Raw genomic sequence first — 18,321 nt, 5'->3', positions numbered from 1 at the left:
CAGCAAGCATGAGCTCCGGCGACCAAAGTCACAGGCACCCAGGTGATCACCCTTCCCGGTCCTTTTGGGCAGGTGATCAGTGAGTGCCTGGGTATCAGGGATCATTTGGCTTCTCTTTTGCAGTTCTATTCTTGCAACATTTTAGGCAAAACAGAATCCTTAGTCTGTGCCTCTGTTTCTATTGCTCTCTGTTCTCCCTCTTCTCCCCTTTTGCTCAGCACGTGTATTTGCTAATAGCTAGATGATCCCTTTGCACCTTCTTTCCTATAATTTTCTGCTTATCTGCAGGTCTGTCTAGCTTCATAGCTAAACCCGCTAATTGCCTACGCATAAGCTGTATCAATTAAATCACAGAAGGAAAACAAAAGAAAGGAAAGTCCTTATTCGCATCCTTAGTTTATATTCTACTTTGCAAACAACATCCGCAATATACACAGCCACAGTTTTCCTGTAAACATCTGATTGCCTCTGGCTAAGACAGTTGTTTGTAGTGGTTATACTAAGGTGTAGGCCTGGAGGTTTGAGAAGAAGTCATAATCTGAGAATTATACAGTTCTAATGTAATTATGTAAAAGCAATTCTAATTGCTTTCCGTGTAAACTGAGAAAGTAACGTTTCATCTTCTGATGTCATTAAATGCATGCCCTTAAAGAATTTGTACAGCTTATTTCTTGCCATTTATTATCACTACTTGAACTGTCATGAAGATCTGATGATGTTCTATAACAATATCACTCAACAGTGTACATTTTTTCCTATTAGGAATGATTTGCCAGGTTTCAGGTACTTCTGAGTATCTGCTGTTACAATTTGAAAAGTAGAGGATTTCAGGAACTGGTGATGCTTGTTTGGCTTCATGTCAGTTGCCTTCATGTACAATTAATGTTGCACCATCACCCAATCATGGAATTATCCGGTTTTGGTTGTTTCCATTTTTTGCTGTCTGTGGTTTTGCTACCAAGGCAAATATCAGTGAAGCACATTTACAGTCACGTAGGTCAGGAAACCCCTTTGCTCAGTGCAGGGTGCACCGGTACCCCTTAGGGGCACCAAGAGTAGATGTGAGCATGTGTTTGTCCAGCAGCATCAGATTGGTTGAAGTCCTCGCACAGCGGAGTACTCTTTGTACTACATTTTATCCTTTTTGTGCTTGGAACAAGGGAAACTTGCTGTCATTTAAACGGTCAGCCTTTACCTTATGCAGTAAGGTGTCTCTACGTTTTACAATTTTTGTTTGGACTGAGTTTTTTGTTTTGTTTTGTTTTCTTTGCATGCACTGCTTAGCTAGGCTTTTAAATTTAGCAAGCAAGGTTGTGAAACTTATATGCAGTATTTTGCAAATCATGTATTGTCAGAAAATATGCATGAGCACGTTTCTTGCTGTGTTGAAGAAATTCTTGTGGCATGTGAGTGTCTAACCAGTCCTTGTCACACTCTCGGAGGGTCTCAGCATCTGCCCGTTTCTGCATTGGTATGGGAAGGAAAAGCATTATGTTCCTTGATGACTCTGCTTTGAGCAGTGGAGTTGGACAAATGATCTCCAGAGGTGCCTTCCAACCCCAGCCCTTCTGTGGTTCTGTGACTAGATGGGCCCTGATCTGAGGCCTGGAGAGCAACATGGATGAAAGGGCTGGGAATAGCTTCAGGTGCTTTCCAAAGAGCTTCCCCAGTGTTGGCATCTTATGAGTCTGTCCGTAGTACTGCGGTACTTGGAAGGACTTGGGCAGGGGAGAGGGGCTGGGGAAACTACAGAGCAATAGGCCTGACATTTGTTGTAGGCAACTGAGTAGAAACTGCACTAAACCCTAAACTTAGTGGCTGTATGGATAAAGGCGGTATTTTATGAACGTGTTAACATGTCTTCTGTAAGGGAAGGTCAGCTGCCATCAAGCACAGGGACAAGGGGGAACTCTATCATAAAATGAGGGACACTTCAATTTGGCAAAGTCATTCAATGAAGTATCTGGCATAAGAGGGCGTACTCCCAAACAAATGAGTAAATTAATTGGTTGAAAGAGTGTATGTTCAAAGCAGCATTCAGAACAGAAGTCTTGGGGTGGGAAGAGGCAGGTCTATGAAACTCTCAGCTCAGTTCTCGTGGCAGCCACCCAAGCCGTGTGAGCACTGGGAATGCTTAGCAAAGGAGTAGAAAACAAAACAGCAACCAGTTTCCTGCCACAGTATAAAGCTTAATGTGTAGTGATAATGGAGTTTCAATTTCCTTCTTCTTTTGTTTTTCTTTTTTTTTTCTGATTCATTTCTAATTAGATGGGTTCTTCACAGCACAGCTGCATGACCCTTATATCGGCCACTGTTAGTTGAATGTATGTCGTCACATCCTCCTTGATCTGCTTGTTTTCTCCATGTGTTCAGACTCCATTTTTCACAATTTCTTTTCAGAAAAAGGAAGTGCCAGACCATAGAGTTATAGGTGCTCTCAGAGACACTATCCTCTTGAAAATCTTGTCCAGCTGAGCAGTGACCTCTGTGGTGTCTTGAAAGCAGGGACAGGTGAGTAGTATTTGCAGTTTCTGTGCAATGGCACTTGCAATTTCAGAGGAAGGTAGAGCGCCAGATTTCCTGTGTTTGTTTTGTGAAATAAGCGGACTGGCTAATGCAGCATCTAAACTGTCCTCTTATCCGCTACAAAGGCAGAAATGTATTTCTAAATATATAGAAGTGCGATTGTAGCAGAAGTTCCTCCTCTTACTAAAAATATGCATGTAACCTTGAAGCTTGCTCACTGTTAGATTAGAGCTGCGCTTTCCTGCCTTCTCTACAGCAAAGGCTCTGTCCCCTCAAGCCTGTACCTGCTTTCTCTTCTACAGCTTACCAAGCTAAAAACGATTTTCAGGATTCAACCAGCAGTGGCATGGAGGGAGGGGAAAATGGGTACGTAAAAAGCAGAGTGGGGTTTTTTTGCTGCCTGTAACACTTACAGCACATGCTGGCATTTCTCTGCAGGAGAAGAAAAAGTTCTGGGGATCCAGAGCTGATGATTTGTATCTCGGCTGCCTCTCCTCTGTCCCCCAAACCCCAGTGCCTAGTGGAGAGCGGTGGCTCTGTGCTGTTGCATTTGGAAACCTCCCAGTGCAGCTGACAAGTCATTTTCTGGCTACATGGGGAGTTTAGTATGTGACCCAGTCACAGTTACCAGGGGTGAATGACACATGGGATTGTGCCAGCTGGGTTCTCTGTCCTGTTCCCTGTCTGTTTGGTTACAGCTGTTTGATTAAAGCTTTTGCTGTTTCCTGAAGCTCTCTGTTCTGGAGCATGGGGATTTGGATTTGGAGATGAAGCAGAGGGAGGCAGGAGGAATCATAGAATCATTTAGGTTGGAAAAGACCTTTAAAATCATTGGGTCCAACCATAAATCTGACACTATCACATCCACCACTAAACCATGTCCCTAAGTGCCACATCTACGTGTCTTTTAAATACCTCCAAGGATGGTGGCTCAACCACTTCCCTGGACAGCCTGTTCCAATGCTTTGCAACCCTTTTAGTGCATAAATTTTTCCTAATATCCAATCTAAACCTGCCCTGGCACAACTTGAGGCCGTTTCCTCTTATCCTAAATGCCACAATCCTCCTCGCTGCTTCTTCATGTGCTTTTGCGCATTGACCTTTGGGGTGCCAGTGGTGGGCCAAGGAGGTGCTGATTCTGCTGTCCTTCACTTTAAGGGGAGGCAAGGGCAGAAATGCTGATGCTAATGCTGAGAATGTAGCTAGAATGACTTCTCTTTTTGTTGCTGCTTTGTTAATAATCTTTTCCTCTCCATCCCTCCCTTTTGCAGGAGGAAGAGAGGAAGTAAGGGTAGGGTGGAGGGGGGATTGCATATCCATCACCAGGTGATTCTACTGGCAGAGCTTGAGCAGGTCACAGCCAGCGTGGCCTTTGCATCCTGAGTTGGTGACAGTTGGGTTAGCCAGCACCATCTACCAGAGGAGGTAGAAGTGAGGACTTGCAGGGGAGCAGGATTGGGAAGCAGCCTTGAAACTCTCATTACCTAGGCAGTTCTTGTCCTCATTATCTGCATCTGCCTCCAAAGCTGCCTTGTATCAATTCCCTTCCCACTGTCCCTCCATTTCGCTATGCTACAGTGCCATGAAAAATGAGCCAGGCTCTCTGCAGGGGTGAGTGGTTGATGTTGAAAGGCAGCAACTGCTGGTTCAACAGCCTGGGAGATGAGGCTTCTTAATAGGAACTGATGACGGCACTGGGATTTTAGTATTGTGTTTGGTTTTGGGGAAGGACAGGTTGTGTATCAGGAGAAAAACCTCTCATAATCAGAAAAAGCTATCATCAGGGCATCAGTTCCACACAATGTCTGTAGACAGAGGTCCAGGAATATTCATAAGGAGCATTCCTATTTCCTTGTCCTAGGGTTTTTTGCATATATGTCTCATATCCAGAGTGACCTCAAATTCTAGAAGATGATAGATAAGGTCTCTAATGCTGTTCCCAGAGTTTGTTGTGCACCACTATGAAGGCATGCCATTTGTGTGTCAAATGCTGTATATCCTTCCAAGTGGCAAGCACAGCTTACGTGGACAATATACATGGACAGAACTGAGGATCAGGTCTTGGTTTGTGATATGCAGAATGGAGAAACCTGTACTTATTTTGTGTTTTGAAAGAGGGATCCGAAGATGGGCAGTAGTTTCTGATGTAGGGATCTGAAGGCCCTGGGACAATACAGAGAAGCCAGGAGACAGTTTCAGCAGTGACCAAAAGGCCTAATTTAAGCATGCTGCCCTGAGGTGAAGGAAGGAGAGTTCTGCTCTGCTGGGGCACTGTCCCAAGGCTCGTGGCCTGCTGCCTTGCCTGTCAGTTTCTTTTTCTTCTTTCCTCCCCTTCAGATCACGACGGTTGTCTTGGGAGAACAGGCTCGGACGGGAGCGAGACTGCCCAGGATGTCCAGCTGCCTGCCAAAGCTGACCACGGTGCTGCTGAGCCACAGGCTCGGGGCTCTGTTTATCCTCACAATTTCGTTTGTGTTCTTTGCCTCTGTGATGTTCTACTGGAGAACTGGGGAGGATGCTGAGGGCCAGCTCTACAGCTTGCCTGCTGAAATCCGCTGTGCTCACTCTGTGCCTTCTCCTCCCCATCCCGCTGTCAGTGGGCCCCCTCCTTCCCCAAGGGATGTGTTTTTTGTGGAGACCTCGGAGCGAACTAACCCCAGTTACCTGTTCATGTGCTCCGTGGAGTCAGCGGCCCGGACGCACCCTGAGACAAGGGTCGTGGTGCTCATGAAAGGTTTGGCAAATGGCAACGCCTCGTTACCCAACAACTGGGCGTTCTCATTGCTGAGCTGCTTCCCCAACGTGGAAGTCCGGCCCCTGGACTTGACAGAGCTTTTCTCTGGCACACCTCTGGCAAACTGGTACTTGCAGGCTCAGCAGCGCTGGGAGCCTTATTTCTTACCCGTCCTGTCTGACGCCTGCAGAATTACCATCATGTGGAAATTTGGTGGCATCTACCTGGACACAGACTTCATTGTGCTTAAGAACTTAAAGAACCTCACCAATGTGCTTGGTATGCAGTCTCAGGATGTACTGAACGGAGCTTTTCTGTCCTTTGAACCCAAGCATGAGTTCATGCAGCTTTGCATGCAGGACTTTGTGGATAACTACAACGGCTGGATCTGGGCGCACCAGGGCCCAGAGCTCCTAACACGTGTCTTCAAGAAGTGGTGCCCCACCAGTAAAATCCAGAATCCTATGAGCTGCAAAGGCATGAATGTTCTTTCCACAGAAGCCTTTTATCCTATTCCCTGGGAGGACTGGAGGAAGTTATTTAAAGCAATCGGCTCCTCAGAGCTTCACGAGCTCCTTAAGAACACCTACGCGGTGCACGTATGGAACAAACTGAGCCATGGGACAAAGCTAGATATAACGTCCCAGGCTTTCCTGGCTCAGCTGTATTCTCAGTTCTGCCCTGCCACATATACGAAGATGAAGAAGGACTCCGAAGAGCAGTCAAGGCCTGCAATGTGACCTGTGGGCCCTTGGCTGCAGGGAAGTTCCATACCCTGAAGGAAACTGAGTGCCTTTCACCTTCCCCAGAGTTGGTTTCTAGCCCATGAAGCAGGTATTCTGTGTGACAGCTCAGTGATTTTGTACCATTTCTGATATCTGCCTCAGACCCTACATGCTTCAAATATACACCAGAACCTGAGTTCAGACTCTTGTTGTTCTTCAGTAGCCCTTGATGCTGCAGGGAAGGGTGAACTTGTTCATCGCTGCCTATCAGTTGCTCCCCTGTTGCTGTTCTCTCAATTGCTTCACCTGTGTATCAGGCCTGAAAAGCCTCTCGTGTAGTCTCAACAGCTGTAGGAACCCTTGCCTTGCTCTCTGTAATGTTTCTAAGTATGTAAATAAATGCCAGCCGGTACTATAGTACACAGCTTACTGGAGCTTAGGACCAAATTCCCTGGGTGGTAAAGATTCTTACAGCTGGTAAAGTATATGGGGAGTATAAGAAAATTGCTTTCAGAAGTGGAAAACATGTCAAATCTCTGCATGGCTCAGTGTAAAGTTTATCTTGGTTTCCAAAGGTACTTTATTTCAAATGATCTTTTCTACTGTTTTACATTCCGCAGCAATAGGCTGACTTTTCTGGCCTTCTTCAGGAAAACAAATAGACAAAAGCTGTTCTTTTACCAGTGTGAGTAAAGATCCTTGCTTTGTTGAAGAAATTCTTGTGGCATGTGAGTATCTAACCAGTCCTTGTCACACTCTCAGAAGGTCTCAGCATCTGCCCGTTTCTGCATTGGTATGAGAAGGAAGAGCATTATGTTCCTTTCATTGGAGTACTGAACACATTGTGGAAGAAGGACCAGTGACCATGTCCAGGACTAGGACCAGTGTCCCCAGTGACATCTTATTATTGTCACTGGGGATCTAGTCAGTGGATTATGTGGGGTCATTCATCTAACCCTACTGCAGATTACACAAGCAGATAAGTGATTGCAGGCATCACTGCCTGTAATGGGAACACAGGTGCCCATACCACAGACTTTTAAAGTTAGGTGAGATAAAGCTGACTGTGACTTCTTGCAAACCTGGGCAAAGCCAATGCAGTGATAGACCTGCTGTTGATCTGATGACCGTTCTCGCATCTGAATGTTTCCTCTGTGTCCAGGGCACTGTAATTGTAAAAATGCATTTGAAATTGACCTCTTATGAAATGAGGAATAGAGAAAAAGAATGTACTGTGGTCCTGCTTGTGCCAAATCAACGTTCCTGTCTGGAAGGCAAAGTGTAAGCAATGTGTGGTTATTGCTCTTTCAGATATGCAGTAGCTAACAAATAAGAGAAATATGTGTATCAATTTTCATATGGCCTTTTCCTAAATTCCATTATCTGCTGAAAAGTACAGTGTTGTCATGCACGAAGGAAGGCTGATGTAAGTTTGATCCAGCCTTTAATATGAGCAGCAGCACGTTTCAAGGTTTGTCAGATGCTGAGCCATGGCACACTGTTGATTAAACACTCCATTGCAGACCAAAAGCGAGTGAGTCATCAATTTTTACTCAGACTGAGCTGTGTAAAACAACACATCAACTTACTCTGCCGACCGGTCCCGTGTCCATCCCCTCACCCCAAAAAAACCCTTAAATTTTGCCTGATCGCTCTAACTACTAGCCTTCGCTACTGGTGCCAAGGAGTACTGGATATGCTGTTCCAATGTGGTGCCCATGACGGCAAACAACCACCTGTAGCTCATATTCCTCTATCTTCACTGTTTCACGTGTGACTCTTTCTTCAGCCAGCAGGAAAATGACGGTGTAAAGGGCAAATTCAAACTCTGGGCTGACACCAATAAAGGTGCTTCCAATTGGCTTGACTGAGCCCTTCCAGCTGAACTGGATGCTCAAAACTTGGTCATCTTTGTCAGGCTGAAAGCATAAACAAAACAACAGAATAATCTCCCAACACAGCTGTGACCAGACAGATACAATTTCCAACTCCAGGTTTTTGAGAGCAATGCAAGATTCAGTCATCCTTGCTGTGCCAGGGTGCTATAGCTGGAGCACAGCCTCTTCCCTGTCCTCTGGAGCATACATGATTTACCTCAATTATTGCAATTCCATAAACACCAGCACTATCTTTTTTAAATAGTTTGTGAAAAACTAAAAGCTGGACTTGAGGGCATGCTAGTATTTTTTCTGCTTACATACACCTGGTCAAATTAGGCTCTAAACAGCTGAGCCTATGATTACCTCATTGTGCCTTGATTTGTAACCACAACTTTTATCTCTGTATACATTTGTCTTATTTGCAGAGGCACCTGCTTGTTCTTACCCTGGTTTTGTTCTTCCGAGTGACATATCCCTTGTAGTCAATTTGGTTGCGCTTTTCCTGAAGGTAAAACTGCACCCAGTTGTGCAAACCTAAGATCTGTTTACCACGCCTTGTTTCTCCAACAAAAACATGTTCAAAACCACAAGAATCGGGTCTGTAATAAATGAAAGAATAATATATAGGTCTTTTATGTGTTTAAATAGTTCAAATTGGCAGAGGTAAAAGGCAAGAAGACGCACAAGCTTGCTTAGGTTGATTTGTGAGCAGTTTTTTTATTTGTCTGGATTTGTTGGGTTTTCTTTCTTACTTTGCACAAAATTCGCAGTGAAATCTAGCCATGAAGTCTAAATTTGTAACTGATGATGAAGGTTGCTAGTAAATGCCACAGAGGCTTCACTGCTGCTTATCCAGATTTTAGCAAGGCTTCTGACACTGTCTCCCATAACAGACTCATAGACAAACTGATGAAGCACAGATTAGAAAAGTGGATGATGTGGTGGGCTGAAAAGTGGATGAATGTCTGCGGTTGAAGGCTTGTGATTAGGGACACAAAGTGCAGCTGGAGGCAATTCACCAGTGGTGTAGCCCAAGGGTCAATACTGTTAGTATCTGATCAGTAAGCCTTTAAACACAATCTGTGTGGAAGCAATGAACACCTGATTTAGGCCATATTCAGAGGCTGTCTTCCAGTTCTGTGTGTAACAGATGGCACTTGGACTTATACTTACCAAAGTCACAATAGTGTAGAGATTATCAGGGGCCATATTCATCAAACATACCTGTCTCCTTCTTTCCTGGCATAGAGCTGGAACCAGATGTCATAGAGCTGATATTTGAAATCGGCAAGGTTTGGCTTTGCTAGTTTTTTTTTAAGCAGATATTCATGAGCTAGCTGAAGGATAGAAAACCAAGATGTATACACAGTTTACTTTTTAATTCAGCATTTTCAGCAACTAAAAAAGATCTGTGTTACTCACTTTCATGACTTCTGTTGCTAAGATAGCATCAAGAAAACAATTGTTTTCAGCTGTTTCTTCTGGAGTCACTACTTCTGCTACACCGGTTGATGCCTCATAGTTGTCCAATAAGGAAATAAAGGCTGCAGAAAAAGAGAAACTTGCAGTATGCTCATCCTGATGAACAAGCCATATGCCTAATCATACCTGTGATCCAGACATTAGAGAGTGCCATCATAAAAAGATGCCATATGACATGCCTTGACAGCCCTTAGAGAAAGCCATTCCTTTATATGTCAAATTTCATTCTCAGGTGCACTGTTGGGTGTAGGTCTAGAGGTGACTCAAGGCCAGACCACTGCTGTACTTCTTTTTAAGATAAAAAGCCCGCTACTAAGCTTCCTTACAGAACCAAGTGCTGAAGCAATAATGACCTTCTACCAAAACAAATCATATCTGACCACCAAAATTACAGACAGATGCTTATGAACTTGATCTGTGCTGGCAGAAGGCTTTGTGGGCATTACTTCAGTAGAGGAATAGTGCAGCATAAACCTACATGAGATGGCTTGAGTGCATAGCCACTGAGTGGATGGGTTCATTTTCTCCTTTGCACCCCTTTTGCCACCTGCCTCCTCCCGTCACTTCATCTACTCGTGCTCTGGCACTCAGTGGACTCTTGAGGGCTGATTCAGCACACCAGATTGACAGAAAAATACTTGAGGTCAAAAACCAAAGTAACTTCCTGCCAGGTTAGTGAGCTGAGGGGTCTCGGCGTGGGGTTCGGCGAGTACCAGAGCTGCCCTCGCCAGACACAGGATTGCGCGGCTCAGAGAGGACTGGGGGGAACAGAGGAAAGTAGTGCTCCCCATTATGCTGGCTGTTTGATCAGCTTGATGTAACTCTATCTGGGGAAAAGAAAAATCAGGGAAGGAAACATACATTCATACACATGCTTGAAGTATAGCTCCCAACAGAAATGCAAGAAGTAGCTGTGGACCTAGTGCTATCTGAAAGGGCTAGAAGCTGTGAGCAAAGAAGGAAAGATGACTTTGGCGTCTTTTTCAATACATAGAATAACATCAAAGCAATGACAGGAGCCTCATCCATTTCACTTTGTAGTGGAAGAACCACAGAGAAATTCAGATTTTGGCTAAGGCACAAAAGGATGTTCTTCTGGAGGCTGAGGGTATGGGTAATCTCCGTGCAAATGCTGTGGAAACTACCTTCAAATGACACGCGGCCTGATGATCCTCACCACCATCCAAATTATGTATGATGTTATATTTTAGGCAAACACATAAAACCCAACACAGATACTTCACGTCATTTCCACGATTAACAAAAGAATGGGTCTCACTTGCAAAAGTTTTTATGCTCTTCAAGCGTTCTTCATTTACGTTGTGAAACAGATGTCTGGCTGCGCTGTCCTGGACAGCACTGTCACCTTGCTGTGCGGCACCTGCTTTTCCCTAGGAGAAACACCAGAGAAAAACAATGAAAGAAGTAAGATGTCCTTAGAGGAGACAGTGCCTGCCTTTATAATAATCAAAACAAAACCCATAATGCCATCAGGATTCTTTGTTAGGAATGATCTTCCTATGAAACAAGAGAACATGTTACAGGAAAGACATAATCTCTGACACTGTAAGAGCCTGAAATTTCTCCATTGACTCATTTTCAGAGATGATTGTGATGACCCATGTGATAGCTCAGTTCTGATCAGTAACCAGCTGTGCTACTATGCTATATACATCACAAATGCTAAAGAGAAGTAATGTAGAGCCAAGGCTTCCTCCCACCACAAATAAATAAAAGGAGATTTGGGCACCTTCCTTCTCTGCTCATTTATAACTCAACAGACCCACTGCATACAGTTTATGAGGCCGTGCAGTGCAGCAGAGGGGTTGTTTCTGTCCTGAGTCCCTACTCCCCAAGCTAGCCAGTCTAATTCTCCTCTCCTCTGTAATAATGCTTAAACAACCCAACTCCTGAGTAGGCTCCCTCAGTCTCAGCCTTTGTTTTCTGACTTTGTGACCGCAGCCCCAGCCATCGCCCCAAGGCCAGGGAGATGCCAAGATAGTTCTGTGCACCTCCACCAGCTTTGGACTGGTGCATCGTGGTGCTCTGAAGTTTTCAAAGACCATATTGGTTGGCCATATTTAAGGGCATTTTTATCAATGTTACCAATAAGCACATCTAAAATAGAAAGGAGGCTTTCCTGACAATTTTCAAATTTCTGTTCCAAAAAGGGCATTCTCAAGGAAAGAGGAGAAAAGATGAGTAGCAGTTTGTTAACATGGGCAAGGGATAACTAGAGCCTTGCTCTGAGAAATGGAGAAACCATATGGGAGAAGTTTTCCCCACACACATTTTGGCCTGAGGTAGGTACCCCTTTTTCAAGTTTATCTGCAACAGAAAAATATATCTTATAATATGAAGCAGCGTTGGAATAAAGTGTTCGAGCACTTGTGTGAGTACAAAATTGGATACTGAATATTCAGTGACCTGCTGCAATTTGTGGCCAAAACACATGGTCACGTTTGCACTCCACTGAGCTGGCAAGGAGTGAAATGGCTGCTCATCAAATCTGATACCCACTCCTCCCTCACAGTTCCCTGGGACTGGTAGCAACAACCCTGAAACCCTCCTCACTTACACCTCTGTGCTACACCACACTCTCCAGGGGGGACCCAGGAATTCCTCAAATTCCTCCCTTATTGCCCCAAGAATGACTTGGGACCTGTCTCCCCTTCTCCCTCACTGCAAGTCACCCGGACCATACCCACAAGCAGTCATACACACACAGAAACATCCAGGGTGGAAGGGACCTCAGGACATCTCTAGTCCTGCTCGGAGTATGGTCAACACTGAATTCAGACCGTATTGCTCAGGGTGTCATCTTATTGGGTCTTGAAAACCTCCAGAGATGGGGATTTCACAGCTTCTCTGGGCATCCTGTTCTGGTTGCATTTGCCCTTGTTGAATTTCATGATGTTCCTTCCTTAGCCTATTCCTCCAGCCTGCCTAGGTCCAGCTGAAGAGAAGCCCTGTGTTTGAGTGTACCAACTTCATTGCCACAGTTTGCTGTCATCTGCAAAAGTGGAAAGGTTGCACTCCACCTCCTCCTCCAAACCCCTGATAAAGATATTAAATGTTACAGGACCCAAGACGGACACCTGAGAGACTCCACTTGTAACCAACGTCCAGGTAGTGTGGGCCGTTAATGTGTTCTCTGTACTGCTCCCTCTCCTAAGTGATTCTTTGTCATTAGGAAGTCCTGCCCATGCAATTAGTGGAAATGACGAAGCACGGGCAACTCTTTCAGCAAAAGGCAGTTTTGCAGACACCTCTTCCTGCAGTGCCGTACTGCCCTTAACCCTCATGTGACTTAGCAATTGGTTACCTGCAAATCAATTGTGTAGTCTTTCCCAGGCATAAGGCGGTTAACATCCACATCCCACATCTCATTGAAAAGTTTAGAAAGTTCATGATTTAAGGCCTTCCTGTCACGAAATGCGGAGAAATACACGTTAAAAAAGACACATGCTGTTATTTCTGCAAATCACTTCTAGAGTCTTCTGTCACCCTATGTTCTGGATACCAGCTTGTCATCAGGAGAGCTTTGCCTTCTCCCCACACCTTCCTGTCAGTTCTGCTTGAAAAACCACAGAGCTTACAGTTCATATTCGTATGTGAAGAATGCAGGTAGCCTGTAAGGAAACTTGAGCCTTCCCTAAGGTTATTTTAGAGTATACTTTAACAAAGTTCTTGTTAATAAGCCTTCCTGCGGTTTTCCATGCACTGAAATAAAACCGAAGATGGTGGTGGTTCATTCAGGAGGATTCTATGTACAAACCAGAGGCAAGCAGGAGCTTATTATCAGCCTGCAGCAACACTACACAACAGAACAGGAAGCAAAGAATTCTCTCTTTGAAGCTTTTCTAGCAGCAGTCTTACATATACTCTTCCTACCTTTTTTCGTGCAAGACTCCACACTAGAGATGCTTTCCTTAGCCCATATGTGTGCTTATCCTAGCATAAAATTAGAGGGTGACTAAAACTCTAAACATAGGGTCTGCATACAATAAAATTCTGTCATGCACTGATCTCTGATGCACATACAAACCTGCCCAGGCTGGTCCTTTCCTCATTTTAATGGAATTTTGTCCCACATAATAATGTATAGCTTTCAGAAGTCTGTCTATCTGTCCATCAACAAGGTTTAGGAAGCGTTTTTACTGTGATGAACCACCCGAAGGTATCTCCAGTTTCAAGGGCATTATGTCCACACTAACACATAAGATCAAGACAAAGAACAGAGTGGAGAAAAAAAAGAAGTGGATTAATCTTTAAATGACTGACAGTTGAATTAATCGGTTAGAAACCAGCACATGCATTGCAGTCCAGAGAAGAACCACTTGATAATTTTGAATTTCTGCTCCAAAGCATATGTTCTCAACAAAAGAAGAAAAGTGCATAAATTTGTCAACAATGGGCATTTCTTTCAGATAGCCGTTTGCGTGACTTGCCATGATTTACCAACTGGTTCTCCCAGACTGAACCAAGGCACCTTCAAGCCCAACTCTAGACCTCCTAACTGATTACTGTTACGTCTTCTCCTTCTATTCTGGCCAGGATGGAGCTGCTTGCCGCAGTCTCCTGCCAGTGGCAAATCCCATGCTCTCTAGCAGAAAGAGCAAACAAATATTGTGATAAGGTTACAGTCTTCTGACGTGGCAGCCTTGATGTGAGGCAGCTTGAGAGCCAGGAAGAGCAAAAAGTGAGCCAGGCAGGCACCTGCCTCATTGTTGGCAGGGAGGGAACAGAAGTCATAGCAGAAAAGAGGGCATTAATCAAATAGTGGGAGAATAGTCTAGAAGCAATACAGCAAGATTTTATGTGCCTGCTCCTGTCCTGGACTGCACTTTCCAGCTGGCTCCGAAACTGCTGGTCTAAGCTCCCTATTGAAAGAAACAGAAAGTTGCAAGCTGTGCCTGGAGAACAGAGATTTTGCCCCCCCATTTATTGAGCAATCCTTTTTTTCTTCAGAGTTGTCTGTGTAACTGTGGGATGGAACTCATACAGCCTTAAGATTAAAATGCTGAAAAGCATAAGCAATCTGCGCTTAACTCCTTGACAGCCTGTTGCCCAAAGGAATTCATATCCCTGAGTTAAGAGCCCAAAGCAGCCACTTTACATTAACGCATGAGAGGATAAGCTGCAGCAGCTGAGGAGCATAAAGAACATATAAGGTATTCATATTCTACACAGCATTAGAGTGGGGAGAGCAACCTCCTACAGAAGGGCAGGGCAGACAACTGTAACTGCTGGGGCTGCCACACCTCAGTCTGCCTGCAACTGGGAATCCGAGCCATCCTGTACCTCACCTACACTGGAGGCACTGGCAGTCGGGTTTTGCTCTGCTCTGTGATACTTTGGGATCATTGTTATGGGAAATCTACAAGATCACTTGAATTTGGAACTGGGCTTTAATAGGTGTCAATACCCGAAAGAAGGAAAAGGACTAAAAATTCTAGTACGTGTGAGCCAAAGGATATGTTTGTTGCTAGGGTTAAACACAAAAATGAAGGAAAATTTTTGCTTGGAACAAGTACTTGCATGGATCTTGCAGTGGAGCAGAAGGAGGCTGTCACAGAGGAGCTATATTCAGCCCTTGCCCAAACCCTGGGCTCTGCTTATACAGCAGAAGTGTGGCTTGTGACATCCCATTACCAATACGGGCTGTGCAGCCCAAACGAGGAATCTGCTCTACTTCACAGGGAGTTATGCTCATGCCATATCACAGAAGCCACCAACAGCGGCATTTTTATTTATTTTCAGCAGCACCTCCACATTCTTCCCAGTCTCTTAAGAAGAGCAATTCCTTCTCAAAAGGGCTTACAAACAACACTAAACAGAAAATGGTTCATCTCACCAGCTCAGCTGAAGTCCCAAGAACTGGATCGGCAAGTTCACAGAGCAGTACTGGAGATGTTTTTCAAACTTCATGTCTGCATTCATGTTACCTTGGACTGACCTAATTTTATTGGATCACTTTTCTCCTGGGTTCTGGACCCTCCTGATGTCTACTCCTCTGCATCAGTTTATCCCATCTGTTTGAGTACCACCATATGTTTAATAGAGTTTTTACTTTGGAAGTAACTACCAGTGGCAGATATGAGTCTGCTGTCTGTTGAACATCCAAGGTATGTGAAATATTAGGGGGGATGTCAGGTTGTTTTGTTTTTTTTTTTTAATATTTTGTTCCATATATATATATAGTATTTTATATACATATATTTTAGTATGTATGCATTTTGGTAAGTCACCTATACAGGAAATCTGTCATTCCTTCAATACCTACTGCTTGTTCTTGATCTGCTCTTGGCAGATTTGTCCTGTGTTTATAGAGCACTGTAGGGCTCTGTTTGATCTTTCCTTTTCTAGAAATGTTATGGAATATTGCATGAGCTCATGGAGGCAAGCTCAAGGTGTCTACTGCAGAGAGGGTTACAGCAAGAGCGTACCTACAGACTTCAATCCTCATATTTATTTAATAAATACACTTCTACTAAATGTATTCCTGCATTCAGAAAATATGTTCCAAAGCTCTGAAGTCACTTAATTTTATAAAATAAAAGTCTTTTCTCTCCTTCTTCTTTGCTGGGTGCTACCACAATATAATCATGGACTTTAGCTCTCCTTTTTGTTGTCCCTTTAGTTTTCAAACAGAGCAGAGCACCTGTGTACTTTGTAACTGAAGATTGGCATAAAGAAAAATATATCCCTGCCGAAGCAAAGAACTTGTTTAGCAACTTACATAGTCATCTTGTAAAAACTCTCTATGGACAGTATTTCTTTAAAAAAGGTCCATAAACTTAGCTTACACATATGAGGTGAGACGACTTCAAAGAGAAGCAGCCCAATACCTTCATGCAAATCTGTGACACACAGCGTTTAGCTAAGGTTTTCCTGAAACACAGTATTGTGTATTTACTCTCTGGTTTTCAATACGATTGCATGTATGACTCAAGACAGAGATTTTTATCATTAATTTTCAATCCCCTCCCTATGGTGAAATCTCTCAGTTATTAGATTTGTGCTTTCACAAAGAATATTTCTGTGCAAGAAGCCTGGCCAGTTGGATTTTGGCCAGTTGGAGTCTTGCTTGGATGTGCACCACCCCAATAACAAGAACACTTAGTCTGCACTTGCAAGAGCTGAGAACTTTTATGGGGAGGCTCTTTGCAATAGTAACTAATGCACCAGCAGTGTGGCTAGAGCAAAAGAATCTAACATCTCCATTTTATTGTAGCTTTCAAGTGAAACATTCACATGGTGTACCTCTTTTTTCCAAGTGATTTTCTTGTATGAAACCTTCATTCTATCCAAAACAATGCCCCAAGAAGAAGTCTTTTATTGCTATAAACCAGAAATGACTCGAGACATGAAGAGAATTAAAGGGTCAGTGGTGAATCATGTGAGCAAGTCAACAGTGTCAAAGCAAGAAAAACATGTATTGCAAATGGGTCACATGAAGCCCTGCAAAGAAGGTTTAATTGAACATCTTCTCTAAAGTAAATTTACCTTCAGAGATCCTTTGAACAACATCCAATTTTAAAAAGCCTTTAATCTTGGCATAGAGAAGAAAAGCATTTGGAAAGCCTGACTGATGAGCAGCCGTTCACAAGAAGTTTCCAATCATTTAAAAAAATCGGTTCAAATGTTGTGAAATACATGGATCAGCTTATATGGTTAATAGAAGATACAAGCAATTCTCATGATATTCCTCTTATGTCAGTGTGTATGTCTTTTGCTTGAGCCCAGTGATGTTTTTCTTAGTTTAAAGCTGGTATTTGAAATACCAAAGGATAAATAAGACAGGTTTTGTAGGTGGAAAGAAAAATGCATTGTCAAGGGACAAACATTAAGAGTGGGCAATTACTCGGCAAACACTCTGTCAAGGTCCTTAGCAGGCAGGTGGTGGTTTGGAGAACTGATTCTACATTATCAGCTATGTTTAAGCAAAATCGATCTTAGCATCGTCTATTTTAGCTAAAACAGCTTACGATTCAGTTATCTCACCAACTTTTGAGGCTGAGGTTAGTAAAACGGAATAGAAACAGGAAGCAGGGTTGTTGCAGTGCTGCCTTTCACACACTTCTCCCAGGCGAATGTATCCCCTCCCCACTGCCCTGTGTGTTAGAGAAGAATTAGTATGATTTTCTCTTACCCATTAGCCATGCCAGGAAGAAGTTTTTCTCTTAGCAAGTACACTGACCAGGGATAAGGCAACCTGAAGCTCAGAAATCCTGCTGGTAGTCCAAGGCAGAGAGCTGTGTCCCTCCTACACTCCGCTTGTCCGCGGAGGACCGTCACTCCGACTGACGGGCAGCGCAGGGAAGGCAAGGGCGAGGCAGGAGGTGGCCAACCCCACCAGAAGACGCTGAGTGGAGGACAGTGCTACGTCTCACGCCTCTCAGCACCGGCACGCTCAGACCAGGAACTCGGAGGCACCTTTACCGGGCTCCTGCTTCGCCTTATCGCCGCAGATAACCAGTCTGGCAGGGAATACAGAAGGTGACAGCAGAGATGCACACGGCGACCGCCGCCTTCTCCCACCTGGGTTTTCGGATGCAATCCTGAGATCCTTGCACAAACTTCAGACATGAGTCACGGCATTGCGTCTGGAGTTATGCTGGATTATTTGTTAACAGATTTTAGATCTTGATGTGAATTTTGGGCCCAGATACAAGCACTTGAAGTCTGAAAGCCTCGACTGAGATGGACGGGGCATTCTAGGCTTGCTGTTCTATATACAGTTATTATTTGACAATAGAAGGGAAGATAATAATAAATCAGAGATCAAAAAAATTATAGGTGGGGAAGAAAAAAACCCCCAACATATGCTTCTCTATTTACAGCTGAAATTGCTAGTTGCAACTTTGTAAATATTAGGAGGCATTATAATCAGGAAATGTTTTACAAAGGCAGCACTTTGCACACGCCTGGAAGCAAGTGGTGGCAGATGCTGGTAAGTGCAGGTACCCAC

At 44.0% G+C, this 18,321-nt stretch overlaps 2 protein-coding genes across 2 annotated transcripts in view; one reads left to right on the top strand and one right to left on the bottom strand.

Moving 5' to 3' along the window:
• LOC104829374 (lactosylceramide 4-alpha-galactosyltransferase-like) overlaps window positions 1–7,061 on the top strand; it is a 29,142-nt gene extending 22,081 nt beyond the window's left edge. Inside the window, exons 3-4 of the mRNA XM_010563577.1 lie at window positions 2,401–2,511; window positions 4,864–7,061. Coding sequence (XP_010561879.1) covers window positions 4,918–6,000 — 1,083 coding nt within the window. The 5' untranslated portion in view covers window positions 2,401–2,511; window positions 4,864–4,917 and the 3' untranslated portion in view covers window positions 6,001–7,061. The remainder of the gene's footprint in view (window positions 1–2,400; window positions 2,512–4,863) is intronic.
• A 541-nt stretch (window positions 7,062–7,602) lies between these two features.
• LOC104829373 (poly(U)-specific endoribonuclease-like) lies at window positions 7,603–17,513 on the bottom strand. The gene is made up of 7 exons (XM_010563576.1): window positions 17,503–17,513; window positions 12,673–12,772; window positions 10,627–10,738; window positions 9,288–9,409; window positions 9,090–9,202; window positions 8,311–8,464; window positions 7,603–7,904 (listed from the first exon to the last, which is right to left on the bottom strand). Exons 1-7 carry the CDS (start codon window positions 17,511–17,513, stop codon window positions 7,647–7,649), a joined length of 870 nt encoding a protein of 289 aa, XP_010561878.1. The 3' UTR covers window positions 7,603–7,646.
• Window positions 17,514–18,321: the final 808 nt, after the last annotated feature.

Source organism: Haliaeetus leucocephalus, unplaced genomic scaffold, assembly GCF_000737465.1.
Source record: "Haliaeetus leucocephalus isolate CR32 unplaced genomic scaffold, Haliaeetus_leucocephalus-4.0 Scaffold170, whole genome shotgun sequence".
Taxonomy (NCBI): domain Eukaryota; kingdom Metazoa; phylum Chordata; class Aves; order Accipitriformes; family Accipitridae; genus Haliaeetus; species Haliaeetus leucocephalus.
Note: the sequence above shows the minus strand (reverse complement) of the source record. Positions and strands in the feature narration are given on the sequence as shown.